Genomic DNA, 19,600 nt, shown 5'->3' on the forward strand with positions numbered 1-19,600 from the left:
TGTGTACGTCCTATACGATCATTTCCTGATAACAATGAAGCCATAGCCCCGCCTCTCCCCAGAGTCCTGCACGGGTCTGATTTTCAAGACCCGCCCCGAGACGTGCAATACCGAACCCGCCCCGCCACCCTCACATATTGCCAATTAGTTCCGCAAACCAACCCGACACGTTGACACAAGATCCGCAAACCGACCCGAACCCGCATATCCTATGAGCAGTGAAAACGTGCAATTATTAACACACGCAGTTGCATATTTGTCTCAAAAAGCGTGGGATGTTGGTTATTTTCATGTTAGTGCAAAATCTACAGCTCCTCTCCCACAACCATCAGCAACAAGTGGACATGGAGAACTACATGTTGCTAAATCCACCGCGGGGCATAAACAGAAGGGCAACCAGGCTTGGGGGTCTTCTTCGCTGCTTTTGGTGTATTTTGTGGCGGGAGTACAGCGCCACTTACAGGCCCGGCATATGTACTACAGCGCCTCCAGTGCTCCCGAGCGGTCTCGTGTGAACGGAAGACTTTTTTGATATCGTATTCGGTTCGATTGCGGTTCGTATGCGTGTAAATGGGGTCTGAAGCTTTTAGCCATATTCAATCACAACGACTCAGGCATGGCGGTTAAATGTAGCAATGCAACAGGATCAAACGTGGGAGGAACAGCAACACATTTAACATGAGAAATGTGTGTATTTTTTGTATATTTAAACCTTTGATATAACTTGAGGTGGGAGTGTGTTGAGTGTGTCAGCGAGCAATAAAGGGGTAATATTTAGCTTTTGAGATAAAATATAGACCCTTCTAAATTTGGCATTAGCTATTTTCTGCCGTCTGAATTATTGAGTGGCAACATTTCAAGTGCAACATGCTACTTTCTCACAGCGTTTCTTGCAGCTTTAGATGACAACATTGGGGGGGGGGGGGGGGGGGGGTTTGATTTTAAGACTGAAAAACTAGTGAAGCAAGTGCAATTTAAGCCCATGGCCTGTTTCTATGCTCAATATTTAGATATAAATAATAGATGTTACAAGTTGTCAATTCATTTAGAAGGGGTATATTATATTTAAACAATATGTGCTATATGTGCAATATATATATGCCGTTAATAACTGTGCAATATATACCTGGCGGCTAAATCCTAAGAACTGTTACAGGATGTGTATTTTGTAAATTGTGTAACTTTTTTTGTACTTTAATACTTTTGAATGCATGTATGTAACAATAAGCTGTCTGTGGCTCTTTTTCTGCTGTAACAACATACATTTCCCCTCTGTGGGACTAATAAAGGTATTCTGATTCTGACTCTAAACAGTTTTAAAATATATATTGCATGTTCTTGCATGTTGTCAGTATGGCAAGATTTACCAACAAAAAGGATTGTGATCATAAACTTCAAAATTCCTTCTTGTCTGGCTTGAAGACATTGTTATAGTGCAATTGTTAGGCGTTTAAAACCCGCAAAATATGTCTCAAAGTGTCTTCATATCTTAAATCATATTACAGAATAATGCTGATGTTTTGAAACATTGCAGTTGCCTGCTCTAACACCATACTTTAAAAAGAAGTACAATAATCAAGAGGAAAAGATCTGTGTGTGTTTGATTGACTCACGTGAGCAGGGCTGTCGATGTGAGAGGTTGTAGAGGAAGGGGTAGAACTGCAGACAGCGCAGCAGAGGAAGGCTGGCGCGACACTGTTCACAGCCAGCGAAGGAGGAGGAAGAGGAGGAGGAGGAGGAAAGGGCCGTCACCAGGATGTGGCGGAACAAGGCCAGAGCGCCGGTCACATTGCCCTGAGCCAACTGAACACTCACCATGCTGATGAGGGTGTGGGGCTGCGATGGAAGAAAAACCACACATGGGAACATTAGCTTTTGGGTAACATCGAGAAAACACACTTGAGCACACGTGTTGCTGCTCAACAGATTTTGGGAAAGCATTTGGAGGCAGATTATCTGAACAGCAGTCCTATATCAATATATTACCGATACCTACTGCACTTGACCAGTTCCAGTTTTTACACAATGTAACTTCAGTACTCTTTTGGTTTGATATGTGGAGAATCTGCAAACCACAGGAAGACTAAATTCATACTGAAAACTTGAATGACCTTGAGATGATATCTTTTGAAACATGGCTCACGCTAGATGCCTGAAACAAAGGGTAAATTAAGTGGCAAAAAGAAAAATGTGCTGCGTCTGCTACGCTTGTGCATAATGTGGCATTCAAATGATGCTCTATTAGTATTCAGGGAGACACATTTTATTTTATTGCAGGTAATGATTTTGGACAATTTATACTTTTACTCATAAAAAGACTAAAATAAAAAAGATAGATAGTTAGAACAATCCAAAATGAATTATCCAACAAGGCTTTAATATAAATCTCTGAGTATAAATGCATTGCTGATTTTAAATGTCTACATGATGTAACAAAGTTTTAAAGGTTATTTGGCCATCCTGATAAAAATCACACAACACTAAAATTATGTTTTCTAGGTTTTAGTCATACAAATATCAGTTAAAGTTGTATACTACGCTCAAACTATGTGACTGACTATCTGAAGAAACTGCATGTTTTTTTTTATAGTGGCAACAAATGCAAAGTAAATGTACCACCCTATGAGTGTGCAACTCCAAGATGGTAAAACCCAGCAGGTAATGAAGCGATGAGCCTTTACCTCCGATGCATTGATAGCCATGGCTTGCTCCAGCAGGGTTTGCGAGTGGGTGGTCAAGCCGTGATGTAGCAGCAGGTTAGCGGCGTTGGTGAGGGGGACGTGGCGGTGGGGGGGCGGGGCAGAGCTCAACACTTGGCGCAAGCACTGCAGGGCAAGGCTGCCGTTGCCTTTGGCGCGCCAGAATAGAGCCGCCTCACTGTGGGTCTGCCAGCAGGGGACAGTGGCCTATGTGTGCAAACAAACTTCTGTTAGCTCTGCAAAGGAATGACTATTGTGAGCAGAGTGATTCTAGATACTTTTCCAGCATACTGACTCCAGTTCAAATAAAAAGGGCAGTTGTCCGCAGCCGAGCCTGGCACATATTATAATGGACCAGTATTGGCCTAAATAAAGCTGATGAAAATCTGATAATTTCTTTAATGAACTCCTCTGTTACGTGTCCACTTCAGCCTGCTAGTGTAGCATCATTAGCCGCGTTCACACCGCAGTACTTTTCCCACTTTAGTTCCGAAATGTCGCGTTCACACCAAAAAGATCCGGAACTAAAATTAGTTAATCAGAACCTTTTCACCCCCTTTTCCGTCTCTGCTAGAGAGCAGGGACTTTCGTGGGAGAAAAAGGTTCCTATGTCTGATTGGCTGGGCGGAATGCAAACCACGCCCTGTAAAACTCCCAAAAAGTTTTGTGAAGCCACCATTTTATTATCCTCGCATTAGCATTATTAGCATTAGCATTAGCCCAGCGCAGAAACGCAGAGAGACTAACTTATGGCAACACAAAATAAAACATGGGAGTGGTGGAGATGAGGAGGTGTCGGCGTTCAGGCGATTTACTCGGAAGGAAGGCTTCAGTAGAAGCTGCTGGGAGTCCCAGCAGCTTCTACTGAAGCCAGTCCCCAACTCCGGGGACTTCGGGTGGCAGTATACGCCGTGAAGTGGCTTGCGGCCTGCCAGTAAACCCAAAGCAGAAGAAGAAGTGACGTCAGCGGCTTCATTTGCCTTCCCCAGAAACGTATTCCGGTGTGAACGCGATCTGTACTTAGTTAAAGTGGGAAAAGTACAGCAGTGTGAACGCGCCTATTGCTCCCCTTCAGCTGGGGGAGCATTTCGCTCCATATGAAAGATGAAATAATTGTGAGTAAAGGTTGAAAATGATTTGATTGCACCATTGATTGACTCTGTTCTGACCCCTCAGTTGGCTGAATTCAATGCAGTTAAATAAGGTGTTTCGTGTATCCAGATTGGCCTTTCTGCTTGGTCAGCTGGGAGATCTGGACACCGGTAACATAGGGGAGAAGTCGTACACTGTTAATCTGCACTAACTCCCCCCCAGAAGTGTGAGATGCCCTCTTACTTGTTTCATAACTTGTGCTATTCTGGAGCCAATCTGCTCCAGCGTCCATCCTCCACTACGTAACTGCAGGATCTGTAAACACACGTAGTGACATTAATGATTGGATATTCTTCTGAGGAGTTCCACATGCCATACACAACATCAAAATACAGAGTAGCGATATAGAAGTTCTGTAAGCCTACTGTATGAATCCATCTCCGTGTTCTCATATTCAGAACACACACACACACACACACACAAATACTGACCAAGTCTTCACCCTAAAATTAATGATCCCCCTCATGGGGACCTCCAATGTGTCCCCATAAGGGAAGCCGTGACACACACACACACACACACACACACACACACACACACACACACACACACACACACACACACACACACACACACACACACACACACACACACACACACACACACACACACACACACACACACACACACACACACACACACACACACACACACACACACACACACACACACACACACACACACACACACACACACACACACACACACACACACACACACACACACACACACACACACACACACACACAAAAGAGATCTTTTGATCTCAAGGGGCTTTCACCTGGTTAAATAAAGGCTACAAACAAACCTGGGAGGCAGAGGGATCTGGGAGCTTCTTTTCTTCCAGAGGCCAGTCTATTGAAGCAGGCAGGAGGGCTGGGTATGGTTGGGCAACGGGACCACAGTTTGGCAGAGCTACTGTCAGAGGAGGACTGCTCCCATAGAGGAGAGTTGCCACTGGGCTGTGTATAAACAAACATTTTTAAGTGCGATGTTTTGATATGCAACTCATACACGCACATGCTGATTCTTTTCAGTATTACTGGATTTGGTGTGTGCTGCCATTTTGAATATGATTAAGGAAAAACTCAACCAGCACAATCGTGGGATGTGCACTGACCTGAGGCCCTGTGTTTCAGGGGGAAGGTAGAAGGTTGGCAGCAGGTGAGCGGGAGGAACACTCGGGTACTCGTGAGCACAGTCGCTCCTCTGAGGCCACAGCATCCTCTGTATGTCCTAAACGAAAAAAGCAATTAGCTCTCAATCTCCAAAGCAATAGTGTGGTTGACTACCGTTTGATTAAACTGACATTTATTTCAGTCTTTTAATATTTACACAAAGAATTTTGTGAAAACACAACAAAAACAAAATGACTCCAAACAAAACAGTTCAGTAGAAAACAAAGTCAAATATGACATTTCTCTACACTCCCTACTTTACGGAAGCAAACATGCCATTCTGATCTGTATGTTATATTTGTCCACTAAATGACCATAGCTTTGTTATATTTAGTATGCAATGATTTACTCTATGTCAGCGGTTTTCAAAGTGTGAGGCTCGCCTCCCTGGGGGGGCGCCAGAGAGCTTCAGGGGAGGCGCAGCGGAGGGCTGCTCAATTAATCGTATTTTAAATCGCGATTACGATTATGGCTTGCACCGATGTCTAAATAAAACGATTATTTTTTTATTATTATTATACATATTTTTTTTGGTTTGGTTTTTCAGTTGAATTATACTTAAAGTTCAGGGTAATCAACTGTTAAAAACATACTGTTCACATTTTTTTTCTCAAATAAATGGATGTTTTCAAAGTCAATGAATAATCGCAATTACAATTATTGACCCAAATAATCGAGATTATGATTTTTGCCAGAGGTCTGATCAGCGGGCCGTTTCCACGCAGCGAGGCTCCCCCCGTTGACAGTTCACGAGCATGCTCTACCAATTTGTGTGGGCTGGGCTGGGTGAGATTCCAGTGCTGATTTTTAGTCCCAGTCCGCCCCTGCCTCCACCTAACTGTGTGTGTGCGGGTTTTCCGCATTGACTTTGATCAAAAGCAAGTACCGGTCAAGGCTGCAGCCAGAGGATGATCTGCGTTTATTCCCGTCTACATTGTATCCCCGCATCATCCGCCTGTGCGCATCAAACACGCAGACTCATTGTTCCCACTAAAGTAGGGGTGAGTGTAATAACAGGGATGCAAACTCATCAAGTATGAAAAAGGTGACAAGGATCCGAGCCCCCCGACCCCACGGAATATCGGCTTTAAAATTAGGAATAACAGATGATTTTAGCAGTCAGAACAACTAAAGCAGCAGTGTTACTAAGAACAGAAACGCCAAAGAGTCACATCTAATATAAATATATATAAAAGCATTTATTTTAATTGTGTAGCAGTGAGTTTAACATTTTGAGCATTTTGAAAATGTATTTTCATGCCTCTGTTCAAGACTTAGTCTTTCTATCTGTATAGCCCGTGGTGTAAAGTAACTAAATTCATAAACTCAAGTACTACTTGGGTACAATTTTGAGATACTTGTACTTTATTTAAGTATTTCAATGTTTCTTTTGCTACTTTGTACTTCTACTCCACTACAGTTCAGAGGTACATGGTGTACTTTGACTCCACTACATGTATTTAATACCTTTAGTTACTTCACAGATGTGGATGAATGATGTGAAATCTAATCAAGTGTTGAATCAGACTTTAGTTCCACCTGGAGTGAATCCACCAGCTACCCTGCAGTATACTAAGTCATTCAAACTAGCTGCACCTTCACCAGCTTTGAGAACACTTTCATGATCAATCTTTATAAAAACATATCATATATATTATTCTGAAATGGACCAATCTGCACAATGACTACTTTTACTGTCGCTACTTTAATACTTTTACTTGAGGAACATTTTGAATGCAGTACTTTTACTGTAATAGAGTATTCCTACACTCTGGTGCTTCTAGTACAAGACCTGAGTACTTCTACTTTTACTGTCGCTACTTTAACTATATTTTGATGATAATACTTTTATTTGAGTTACATTTTGATTGCAGGATTGTTCCTACATTCTGGTACTTCTACTTTTACTCAAGTACAAGACCTGGGTACTTCTACTTTTACTCAAGTACAAGATATATACTTATACCACCTCCGTTTATAGCCTATGAAAAAAACTAATAGAAAACGAAGGCTAAAGCTAACGTTAGCAGATAAGTTTGCTCAACGATAATATTGCGACAGAAACACTTGTCAGTGAGCTCTGCTCTGAACACCTGAACGGCCCGTTCTAACAGCTGTTCACCAGCGGTCCAGTCTGTGCCACAGTGACTCCGGACAACACAGTTAATATTAACGAACGCACCTGTAGGTAATGTAGCTGCTGAAGCTAGACACTCATCGTGGAGCAGCAGAGCCTTATTATACATCCATGAGCAGAGCCGACAGGCAGGAAGACTCGAGCACACAGCTCGCGCTTCATTATAATATATAAAAAGAACACCATGCGTGTCATGATGGCACATAGCAGCTTGCGGCCGCAGATTACTCCGGTTCCCAGACCCTCCCCCCATACGCAACAAATATTTTTATTGCAAATCTATATGAATCACACAAACGACCTATTTTGGATTCAAAACGGCGAATTTCACTGAAAGGTGACAAGTTTGCATCCCTGAATAAGGAGGCAAAGTTAACGTTCAGTGTGTTGCCGGGAGCATATAAGGATTTATCCACAATGTTAAAAATGTTTAAAACATAAAGATAAAAAGGGCATGTGTGACGTAGTGGGTTGTCCGTAGGTGTTAGGATCAGGGGTCACAGGTTCAAACCCAACTGCCGTCAGCATGTCGTTGTGTCCCTGGGCAAGACACTTCACCCCAAATTGCTCCTGTGGGGATTGCCCACAGTATTGAGTATGCAAGTCGCTTTGGATAAAAGCGTTTAACAAGTGACATGTAATGTAATGTAATAAAAAGGTTTAAAAAAGTTATTGTTTAATGTTTTAAGGAGGTTACGCTACTGAGCCAATCAAATTGGTGCAGTCAGTGAGTCAGCACGATAAATTCAAACACGCACACAGAGACGAGAGAAGAAGAGAGAAACAGTCGGAGTCATTTCAAATGGCGTGCTCAAAAAAGAGAAAGGTAGACAGCGAAAACCGAGCATTTAATAACGTTTTCTCTTACTGGACCTCTTTGCAATGCAATAGAATACCCCTGCATTATAGCAACAACAACAACAATAATAATAATAATAATAATAATAGCAATAATAATTGGGAGGGGGGTGCGGCTGTTCTTATGTTCTCTGAGGGGAGGCTCACCTTCCCACACTTTGAAAACCCCTGCTCGATGTTATTGTCTGCTTTGAGCACTTAAAATAAATGCAATTCATTATTAATATTATTATGTTAATCACTCTAATGATTTCTAATCCCCTGCAATTCTTCTTAAAGGTCCCATGTCATGGCCATTTCCACTGATCATAATTCCATTGTTGAGGTCTACTAGAATAGATTTATACTGTGCAATTTTCCAAACTCACATTGGTTTCGCATACAGCATCTCTGTATAGTATGTGTATTCACTCTCTCCACTAAACGGCTTGTTGCAGCTTTTGCCCCCCCCCCCTCCCTCCTCCCTGTGAGCCCAGTGTGCTTCGATTGGTCGGGACCAGTCGGGACGTTGTGAATCGCGCTAAGCTCCGTGGAGGTGTGATTTCCTTGTTTAGCGATACACAGCGAAACACAGCCAAACTCACCCTGAGCACACACAAAGTCACAGCCGAAGTAAAAACAATAAGTGTGGCTTGATATTGAGTAAGAAAAAGGTTGATAAACGCTGTGAGAATGGGTCTGCAGAGAGAATTTCGCCGCGATCCCAACTGTCTGTTATCAGCCTGCAGCCAGGGAGGAGAAATCAGCAGAGCTGCTTGCACTGAGGCTGCGGCCACACGAGGACGACCGAATACGGCACTAAACGACTGAGGAAACGATAACGGGTCCCAAGGTGGATAGAACGGCATACGCAACGCTCTGGGGAGTCCAACGGCTCCGTGTGTACGCCCTATACGATCATTTTCTGATAATGATGAGGCAATAGCCCCGCCTCTGCTGCTCAACCCCGCGTCAAAGTAAACTGCACACTGAATTAGTGTTGCACGGTGTACCGATACTTGAAAGGTACCGCGATACCCTGCCGTTAAAAACGGTACGATTCCTCCGTTTCATTAGTATCGGTACTTTAAGAATGACGGGGAAAAGTACTCCGGTGAGAAAGCGCCGTTTTAATAAAAGCCGTGTGTGTTCAGTGCTCTGCTTCCACTCCCTGCACTGCAGCCGTGCCTGCAGTCCCGCCCCTCTCAAGCACGTTCTAAGTCCCTCCCCTCTCTCGTGCACGCGGCCACGCGCTAGCTGCCAGAGCTGTGAGAAAACGAGAAGCATGGCTGCAAGTGGGAGTGCAACTTGCGCTGCGCCTCGGCTTGTTGACAAAAAAGACGCCATAAGCGAAATTTGGAAGTATTTTAGTTATATCTCTGACAGTGAGGGCAAGCCTACGGACACCACGAGGCCTGTCTGTGAGAAATGTTTTAGATCCCTGCAAACCAAGGGAGCCAACACATCAAACTTGGCTAAGCACCCGCCGACCGGAATCCAGAGCTGTTTAAAGAATTTAAAGACAGACAGGTTAGCGAATGTGATGCCCATGCCCTCAAATCTAAGTCAAACCAGTGTAATTTATTTTGTGACAAACGAGGCAATTAATGGCAATGATAACTGTCTAATATGGCTATCGTTTTAGCTAACTTACCAATGTGGCTAACATCTGCAATATAATGTCAATAATTATTTATATTACTGTACTATTACAAGTTAATAAAATATAAAAAAAAGTTATATTTTATAAAACAAGAAAGTTGTTTGAGATGATGCTTAATTTGATTTAATACGAATTATTGTCATTTATTTTGTTTATTGTTCTCATCGTTTAAAAGTTTGTGTTATGGTTCTGGCACAATATTACATTTAAGACTGTTTCCCTTTTTTTAAGAAAAGTATCGAAAAGGAATCGCAATTCTTGACTTGGTATCGGTATCGAAACCAAAATGTTGGTATCGTGACAACACTACACTGAATTCAGATTATTTATCTTTCTCTCGATATGGACCTAAACGCGAGTGAAGTCTAATCTGACAGGACGGAGACACACAGCTCTGCTCACATGCAGCTCTGCTCACATGCAGCTCCTCCCGCTGCAGCAAAACACACACTTCAAGTCAGATCATCACCCTTAGCTATTTTAATTACCTCTCAAACTACCTAAACTAGTTATAAATATGTTTATTTTTACTGTCGGCCGGGTCCCTCATTACTGGATCAGCTGCTGCATGAGACAGACTCTGGCGCTGTCCGAAGAGAGGGAGGAAAAAGAGAGGCTCCGTGTATTTTATTATTATATTATATAGAGTCGTTATTCATTTGTTTTAAAGCTCAATAAATAACAAAGAAGACCTTTGACCGGCACTTTTATAATTTTGTCCGGAAGATTTATACTTTAATACACGTTGACTGGCGAAAAACTCTGCCCGGTTCCCTCGGCCCCCACCGCGGAGAATAAACAGAAGGGCAACCATGACAACCATGCTTCTTCGCTGCTTTTGTGGAGGAAGTTACAGCGCCACCTACAGGCTCCTGCATATGTACTGCAGCTTCTCCAGCGGTTGGAGCTAAACGGAGCGGTCTCGTGTGGGCAGACACTATCCGGATAACTATTGCGTGTGGACGGAAGCTTTTTTGCGATTGCGTTTGCGTTAATCCTATGCGTTTAGCCGTTTTCGTCCTCGTGTGGCCGCAGCCTGAGTGAGTGTGTGAGGAAGTCCGTGGATTGGTCAATTTGGACCAATCAGCGGGGGCTTAACGTAACGGCTCCGCGGACGTAACGTAACGGCTCCACGGATTGGTCCATTTGGTTCCGGGGACGACATGACGTCCTGATGTACCCGGAAGAATCAAATGGACAATGACGTATCTCCAACGAGGCATTTTGGGGAGGTATTGTCTGTGTTAGAGTTGTACTCGCTACAGGGTGTACTTTGAGGGTTTTGACTCTGCAGACCGTTTACATGCATACAAACCTTCATAACACACAAGGGGACGGGTAATAACCGGAAAAGCATGACATGTCACCTTTAAATATTTGTAAACTGTCCTCCCATTTAAACGCAAGACACAATGTGATCCAGCATTTTCACACATTCCCATTACTGCATTTTGTTTGGTGGGCATTAGCTTTGCAGAGGTATCATTTGTCCTCTTAGTTTAATTTGACAGCATACTACCTTGGGGTGTAACAAACAAAAATAATTCAAATAGAGACAAAAATCATAAGCTATTCTTGCCTGTGTGTAATCCAGACGGCTGCCCCAGAGAGCAGCGGCGGGGTCCTGGTCTCCGGACACGGAGGGGTGGAGCTGGGGGCTGGCTGCCGTCTGGTTGGAGTTGCGCTCTGACACAAGCGCCACGCTGGAGGCCACTGACACCTCCTCCCCAAACTATGAACAAAGAGAGAAACAGAAAGAACTCAGACACAGAAACTGAATGAACATTTTCACAGGTAATGATGCTGTGTTTGTTGGCTTCCTTCAATGAATATCCACTGAAATAGTTCAGGGAGGAAACAGATTTTGTGTGTTATGGTCTTCCTTTAAAACTTGGCTACTAATCACCAAGTACATTGTCATAATGAAAAACTCACTTGAACAAAGCTGACATGCTCAAACAGATCGCCACGGTGATAGCGCACAGGCAGGTCAAAGGGGCAGTAGAGGCTGAGATGCTTATAACCCAGCTGACACATCTGATGGTTCCCTGGAGAACATACAACAAACAACATTCAGATGGTTCTCTACACTTCAGTCTCAACAATATACATTATTATCAAAGCTAACAAATATATTGAAACAAATTGCACAGAAGGCTTGCTAACGCTTGCCTCCCATGAGTTGATACAGTCACATTGTTCTCTACTCAATTGACAATTCTGTTCTCTGAAGCCAATAGTAAAGCGTTACCTTTCTCCAAAAATGATAAATGTAACTTCACTGCAGAGAACCTGTCAGTTCATCAAATGTATTTGTCATAATTACGAACATCTGCATTCTTTAATCACAGCAAATCAACATGTTTTTTCTGTACAGCAAAAGTAAAGAGCTTTTCTGCAGTGAGAACCTCTTCTATATCCCAAAAGTGATGTCTTGCACACATTAGGTGTTCTCAGTTCCATGTGCGTGGCACCTTACCAAGTTGGGCTTCTTTGGCCATCTGGGTCTCATGGATAATGTTGCGCAGGATCTGCTCTTCCTGCAGCAGCTTGTGTTTGTCCAGTGCCTCCTGCTGGCGGAGGTAGTGATCATGCTGCTTCTGGTACTCTTTCAGTTCATTCAGTGTCCGCTGCAGGGATCTAAAAATAAAGTCAAAATGAAGAAGGGGAAACAGGACGGGCAGAAATGCATAGCAGGGAACAACAAATAAGAAACAGATCATCCGACAACAAGAAGATCGATGTCGATCATCGGTATCTGCACCAAATCCACTCTGCATTCACGAGCAACTCTCTGCCAGCTCAGGGGACTTTCATATTTTGAATGCTACATAAACAAGTCCATGTGCAAGGAAAACTTCCCTAAATGAAGAAGTGTCTTGGTTTTACTTGTATCACTAAAAGACCCCCAGTAGTGATTAACACCCTAACATTTTCTAAAAAGTCCCTAGTAGTCTTAACTTCTAAGCAGCATAAAAGCTTGTTTACAAATAATTCAATTCAACATTTTCACTTTCAAGGAACTGAACTGGTGAAAGAAAGAGGGACAATAAAGAACGTATTTTCAGATCTAACCCAAGATCAAACATACTGTTACAGTGGAAGTTTGTTGTTGATGGTTCTTCACAGATGTTTGAAAAGGTCCATATACTGTATATTGTGTGGTTGCTTACCTGTGCTGGGCTTCCAGGCGCTGCTCCAGCTTTTGCTGACAGAGCACGGCATGTTTCCTCCTCAGGGCCTGCTCGAAGCCTGGCTGGGCCTGCAGAGCCTGCTCGTAACACAGCACTGAGTGGTTGTATTCCCCAAGCATCTGGTCAGACAGCAAGAGCAGAGGACACAAACACAAACATGGATACAGCGGTGGTCAAACGCAGGAGATTTGAAGGTAAAGTCGTTAAAATATAGATGTATATAAATATTTGTATTTTGCTGTACCTATACATTCAGTAAAAAGTATCTTCTATATGTAAAAAAAATAAAAAAAATAGCTGACTGCTGAATTAGGTCTTATTTGTGTAACGGGAACCCTGAAACTCACGAACAGATGGTAAGAAAGCCAAAATCCTTATCAATAAACGTGCCAACTCATCACACTCCTGTGGGCCACTGTAGCAATAGCACAAGAATGAAAGCACAGGAATGAAAGCTATACTACTTAGCTAAGAATCAATTTGTTTGATCTTACATTTACATGATAGACTTCAAAAGTCAGCAGACTATTTGTTTTGTGATATTTTACTTTAACATTATGCAAAATATATGTAGCTTATGCAAGATGTGTAGTGACAGTGTGGAAGCAATAGCTGTGATTCTGACACCAAACTTAATGACTAAGTTAAAAGATTGTAAGGCTGTGGGTTGAATACACAAAAGGTGTACTGCGGTGTAGTATTTTTTCCCTCCAACTTACAGCATAAATGTTGCCTAATGTGTAGTGGCTGGTGAAGAGATCTGAGGTAAGGTCCAGGGCAGCGTGAGCAAGAATAGCAGCGTCAGCTGAGAAATGGGCGCGGTGCAGGATGTTGGCCATGTTGACTAGAGCTACATCCTTGTGCTCCCTGCAAGAACAATACACACAAACACAGTATGGGAATATGAACACCTGTGATTAGTTTGACACAATAAACTGTAAACTACTACAGTGGCCTTCTGTCCTTTACCTTGGAGAGAAATGCAGAGCACGAACCACACAGTCCACTGCCCTCTGGGGCTCGTTCTTCATACGCCAGTAAAAAGATGCCATGTTGTAAAGCACCCAGGACGAGGAGTTCTGCAACACACAATCATTCAGATTAACATCACACACACAATTTCCACTGCTTCAAAAAGGACTGACTGCTTATTGTAAGGTATCTATCTATGGAATCTTTGTTTTTCCCCAATAACAATTTGCTATATTGAACAACAGATTTTGGGGCCATGTCTGTTTGGAATGATTTGCTAGTCCTAACAATGACTATTGTTTTGGCGCCATTCAAATATTTTTCTGAAACAACACGCATGTTCTGATAACCCTGACTGAGACAAAGAAAGATACATCTACAAGTATACAGAAAAACATGTACACAAATACTAAAAATAATACATATCTTCTCGCCATTAGCATGTATGATGCATTGTCCAGGCTTTAACATTTTTAAATTGTTTAAATGTTCATAATCTAATATGTTTTTTTCCCCTTCCCTTGCTCATTTCATACTAGTGTCCAATATCTCTGAAGGGGAGAACTAAGGCCCCGTCCACACGGAGACGATATCAGCTGTATCCGCTAACGTTCTCTATCGTATAGAGGGTTAGTCCACACGAAGCCGAAGCGGAGCCACGAATTCGGAGCCCGAAACCAATACACTTTCAAAACGGCTCCCAAAGTGGATAAGTCTGGAGACGAAACGCTTGCGGCTCTGTGTGTACTAGGGATGCCAGTGATTATTCGATTATTCGTTACAGTCTCCATAATCGAATATTATTTTTAAAAATCGATTTTATTTATATCTTTTTTTATTATTATTTATGTATTTTTGTATGGCTTAGTTTCAACCAAAATATAGACTAATGCTAATAATAGTAATAGTATTAATAATTGTAAATGGCCATTGGTCACACCACCAGTTTATTTTACTGTAAACTTGGAGGAAGCCTGCGTGCAGAGCAGACTGCTGCTGCAGCACGCTACACACCGACCCCGCCCCCCTCTCCCTCACACGTGCGACTAACGATGAACAAAGCGGCAGGTTGATTAATCGATTATTATTCGCCGGGGCTGCCGAATAATCGATTTGATCATGGTCAGTTTCTGGCAACCCTAGTGTGTACGCCCTATACCAGAGGTGCCCAGTACGTCGACCGGTCGACCGCGGGGGCAATGCTGGTAGATCACGAGTCATTCATAAAAAAAAAAAAATCCAGCTCCGTTAAAATAGACAAAAACAGGTTTTGATCCCTCCTCCCTTGGCCTGCCTGCCACTTAATTCAGGAGTTTACTTGATTGACAGAAAAAGCAACCCATCGCTTTCCAGTCTGTTCACCCAGAATGCAAAGCGATACAAAATCAGTCAAGTGCCGGGAAAACTCAAATTAAGTTAAAGAGACAAACAAGAGACAAACAACAAAATGAGTGCGGGACCGAGCAAGAAGCTAAAGACATACCACTTCCACACAGAATGGGAGGAAGAATATTTGTTTGTGATGTCACATTCAAAGGTTATTTGCTTTATTTGTAAATCAAGCGTCGCTCAGCCAAAGAAAGGTAACGTGGAGAGGCATTATCGGAGTGTTCACAAGGCATATGACAGCGACTTCCCTCCGAGTAGCGAGTTGAGAAAGAGAAAGGTCATGTATTATTGCTACACAAACATTATCTCGCAGTCTTAGTGTCGCCAACTCGTTTCTAATATGCAAAAAGACAAACAAATGCATCTATGGTCGGTAGGGTTGGGTACCGAGTTCCAACATTTAGATTCCAACGGCATCATTTAGAAATGTGAATTTCGTTTCCACTTTTCGATGCCTGAGGAAATGTTTCTCGCCGCTCTCCGTAGCCTACTGTATGACTGCAGCGGGGCGGGAAATGTAGCGTTGTACCTACACTTCCTACAGTGTAACCTGAGACCAGGGCCGGCCCGTTGCACTGGCGTTATAGATGTTCGCCGAGGGCGCCAGATCTGTGGAGGCGCTGCGCTGACAGCTCTGGGAGGGAAAACAAATGTTTTGACCGTTGGTGCTCATCCTAATTTTCGGCCTTGATGTAACAACATTCATAATTAAGTAAATGTAACACCCTTTTCACCCCGGTTACACGTTTCATTTGCCCTGTACGATGGGCGCTGCAAGTGATGAAAATGGGGGATGTTGGCTTATCTGGCGCGCGCAGCTCACAGCCAAAGTGCGAGTGAGCGAGGGAGAAAGGGAGGGTGCACTGGAACCGGCGCTGTTGTTATTAGCATCTGGTGCTAGCTGCTCTAACGGAAGAAAAAGATGTTTCGACAATGATGTGGAGGGAGAGTCCTCTCCAGTCCAGTCAGACTGAGAGATTGATAACTACAGCTCAGTGAGGTAAAGAACTCTTGAGTGTTTAGATAGTTCACTTTGGTCTTAAGTTATCTCAGTGGGTCTCAAACGTTGTATTATGTAGCACCACTTACAGGCCCGGCATATGTACTACAGCGTCTCCAGCGGTCTCGTGTGGACGGACACGTTAATTGAGCCGTTTCCGTGTGGACGGAAGACTTTTTTGAAATCGACTTTGGTTCGAAATCGTTTTCTAAGTCCATGGTATTTGTATGGTTTACTGAGTTAAAGCTGTGCAGGCAGACCTTACCCTCAGTAAGCCGTGATGGATGCGATGGCCCACATCATCCACACTGCGGCCCAGTTTATGAGACAATGAACTAAAAATGGGATCCTCCTTAGAAAGCAGTGGGGAGGTCAAGTTTGCCCTCTCCTGCACACCCTGGAACAGAAACAAGGGAAGTGAGCTACATGTAAACATGTGATCAGTCACACAACAGTTTCATCATTGTTTTGTCCATAACAAGCAGAGCACCAAATATCTCAACTGACAGAATGGCTTTCTGGAATTCTAAGAAAGTATTTTACGTCTAGATAAATAGCACACTTGAAATGTCTCTGCAGCCTTATTCAAATAAATATGATTTAATGGTGAGCACCCAGTGGACTTTTAATGTGAGGTAAGACAATATATGTGTTACTGAATGAAATAAGGCAAAGTGATACAGGTTTGACCATATTTAAATATAGAGTTTGTTTATTGTTACTTGCTGACATGCAACATCCACTCAAGGCATTTAGCGTGAATTTGCCATTTTAGGGTCATTACTAGGGGTGTTGAAAATAATCGTTTCTACGATGCGGACGTGGACGATTCGGTATCGATGCAGTGACGGAAGATAATCGGTTATAGCGTAGTAACGTTGCTTCCTGATTTTCCGGCCGCGGCTTTACTATAACGTTTTTTTTCTTCTGTCACTTTAATATCAAATTGGTCGGTGACGCAGAGATTAGGGAACAGACGGGACAGCTGCGGCACAGCGGCACAGCAACACCAAACACGGAGCAGTCTGCTTTATCCACCAACACAACACCACCAGTCCAGAACCAACAGCAGAAGAACCCGCTCTGAATCACTCCGTGTCGTTGCGGCTCAGAGACACAGGGATTTATGTTTTTCAAAAATAATCGCGTTACAATCATGTCAGGTTTTTGGTGGATTTAATTAAGTCTTGGATTGCAGAGTATGAATGTCCTCTAGCAATTTTCAGACGATATATACGCGTGTAAAGTTTGTGAAGGCAGGAGGAAAAAAGCTTCCGCCATCACCGCCTCCTCTCCGTTCCTCCAAACCCCGCCCTGAAAATAATGAGTGACAGGCTGATCGTGACCCGATAGAAACTTTATTATTCACTTAATCACTGAGATATAATGAAGCTAACTTAATCTCATACATTCATGGGATTCATGTAACAGTAAGACAGAGAATGTAAGTGTGCACCCACATGCAGTATTTTTGTTTGTATATGCTGTCGTAAATACTCCTGTTGTCTGCTGTGTTCAGACTCAAGTCCTGTGTGTGATGCCACATTCAGGACATTCAGTGTCTTTTCTTTAACAGAAGGCCGTGGCTAGAAGCTGCAGCTAGACTGCAGAAGCATTAGCTTTTTGTTTTTGAGGATGGAACAACTTCACACACAGATATAGGGAGGCTAGACCTATACAATTCATTTATTTTGGTTTATAAATTAATGTCAAGACATTTATGTTATTGATTTCTGAAAGACATAAAGACATGTATTTACTGCATGTATGCATTGATGAAAAATAAGCCATGTGCAGTAATATAGAAAATTGAGGATGCAACGTATTGGTATGAATCGTGATGCATCGGGATATCGAATTGAATCGAAGACAGGATAATCGTAATCGAATCGTGAGACCAGTGAAGATGCACAGCCCTAGTCATTACTGAAGATAATTTCAATACTCACTAGTGCATTGTATTTGATAAGGGTGGATGGTCTTCTCTTTTTAAGAAACGTAATAAACTACAGTCATAAATGCGCAAAGGCCTTGTCAGAATATGGCAGTCTTATCTTTGGTGCACTTGATCTATGTTCTAACTTGCTATAGTGACCAGCTGGTGCTTCAGTAACCCTGTACCACACTGCTGTTGCTGTTAGCAGATCACCGGTTTAAAAATTAAAATATGCAAAGCCAACCAACAAATCAAAAACACATTCAGGACCCTGTTTGATTATCATCCCATATGACTGATTTAACTGTGAACCCATTTTCTGGTTGCAATTTATTTTTTCCTGTATGCCTCTGTTCTTGCCTTAACGTAAATAATCTACCAGAGTAAACAGAGCCCTGCTGTAAAATGTCAGCTCGACAAAACTAAAGGTTAAATACACTCCCAACAGAATGCTAACATTTAATGAATAGAAATCGAAGAAATCTTCTTTTAAACAAACCTGAAGTGCATCCCCACCTTTAAAGAGGTTAAAGTTGACTTATTCGAACTAAAGTTGGATCGGTTGGCCTCTACTCACCCTGAGATGATGGAAAGCATGGATACTATATGGTAGTTCAAACACCGCACAGTCAGGCTTTTCTAGATCTGGGGGCAGAGCTGACCGAGAATCCACAAAATCTTCAGGGCTATAGGAGAGCAGAGAAATCTTTTTAGGACGACAATGTTATCACAATTATAGAGAGACACTGAACACACTTTAATGATGCCCGAACCACTTTACAAAATACATTCTAGAGATAATAAGCAAGTCGGCAATGACCTGTTTTATTGAGGAGAGCTTACCTGATGTCTTTGCTTTCTAGGGAAATATAAGTGCCATCATAAAGGTCCAGGTCTCCCAGGGGAACCTTAGCCATGACACAGTCTGCATCCTCTTTGTAGTGTCTCTGTTCCAGCCCTGTGTCTCTATCCTCATTCTCTTCAATGTGAATTTTTTGCACCACAAGCTGTTTCTGCTCATGAATAAACAAGCACAATCCATCAGAGGAATAGTAAGCAAACGAAATGGACACCTGACACAATAAATAATGGATATACATAAATATAGTAGTGATGGAAGGCAGTAATGTTCGAAATAAGAGAATGCTCTATTCCTCCCCACATAATTGAGATCAATGTTACCTCATTTATATGCACAAATTAATCTGAATGCAATAAACAATTATGATAGAGGAATTACTCAGAACGAAAACTCAAAGAGAAACTCACTGAAAACATGTTTGCACATGAATCTGACAAAGTGAAAGCCACACTCACTTCCAGCTTCTTAAGGTAGTTAACACGAGTCTCTTGCCTCATGAAGATCACAACGTCAAGTGGATGCTTCAGATTCAAAGGTGAGTCAACCTGAAAACGAAAATACAAAATAGTTTGGAAAGGCGG

The 19,600-nt window shown here is 42.6% G+C and overlaps 1 protein-coding gene across 4 annotated transcripts in view; it reads right to left on the reverse strand.

The window, feature by feature from the left end:
* Window positions 1-19,600, reverse strand: part of ttc17 (tetratricopeptide repeat domain 17) — a 30,699-nt gene that overhangs the window by 10,279 nt on the left and 820 nt on the right. Inside the window, exons 2-16 of one of the 4 annotated variants that reach the window (XM_034106466.2) lie at window positions 19,475-19,564; window positions 19,001-19,170; window positions 18,735-18,843; window positions 16,487-16,618; window positions 13,830-13,939; window positions 13,580-13,727; window positions 12,840-12,979; window positions 12,146-12,306; window positions 11,602-11,714; window positions 11,246-11,398; window positions 4,972-5,087; window positions 4,660-4,813; window positions 4,035-4,106; window positions 2,682-2,906; window positions 1,614-1,836 (exon numbers count right to left, since the gene is read on the reverse strand). In XM_034106466.2, coding sequence (XP_033962357.1) covers window positions 1,614-1,836; window positions 2,682-2,906; window positions 4,035-4,106; window positions 4,660-4,813; window positions 4,972-5,087; window positions 11,246-11,398; window positions 11,602-11,714; window positions 12,146-12,306; window positions 12,840-12,979; window positions 13,580-13,727; window positions 13,830-13,939; window positions 16,487-16,618; window positions 18,735-18,843; window positions 19,001-19,170; window positions 19,475-19,564 — 2,116 coding nt within the window. Of the gene's footprint in view, window positions 1-1,613; window positions 1,837-2,681; window positions 2,907-4,034; window positions 4,107-4,659; window positions 4,814-4,971; window positions 5,088-11,245; window positions 11,399-11,601; window positions 11,715-12,145; window positions 12,307-12,839; window positions 12,980-13,579; window positions 13,728-13,829; window positions 13,940-16,486; window positions 16,619-18,734; window positions 18,844-19,000; window positions 19,171-19,426; window positions 19,565-19,600 lie in introns of all 4 variants that reach the window. The other 3 variants (XM_034106459.2, XM_034106453.2, XM_071206344.1) reach the window with 3 other exon arrangements.

This window comes from Pseudochaenichthys georgianus, chromosome 3 (genome assembly GCF_902827115.2).
Source record: "Pseudochaenichthys georgianus chromosome 3, fPseGeo1.2, whole genome shotgun sequence".
NCBI lineage: Eukaryota > Metazoa > Chordata > Actinopteri > Perciformes > Channichthyidae > Pseudochaenichthys > Pseudochaenichthys georgianus.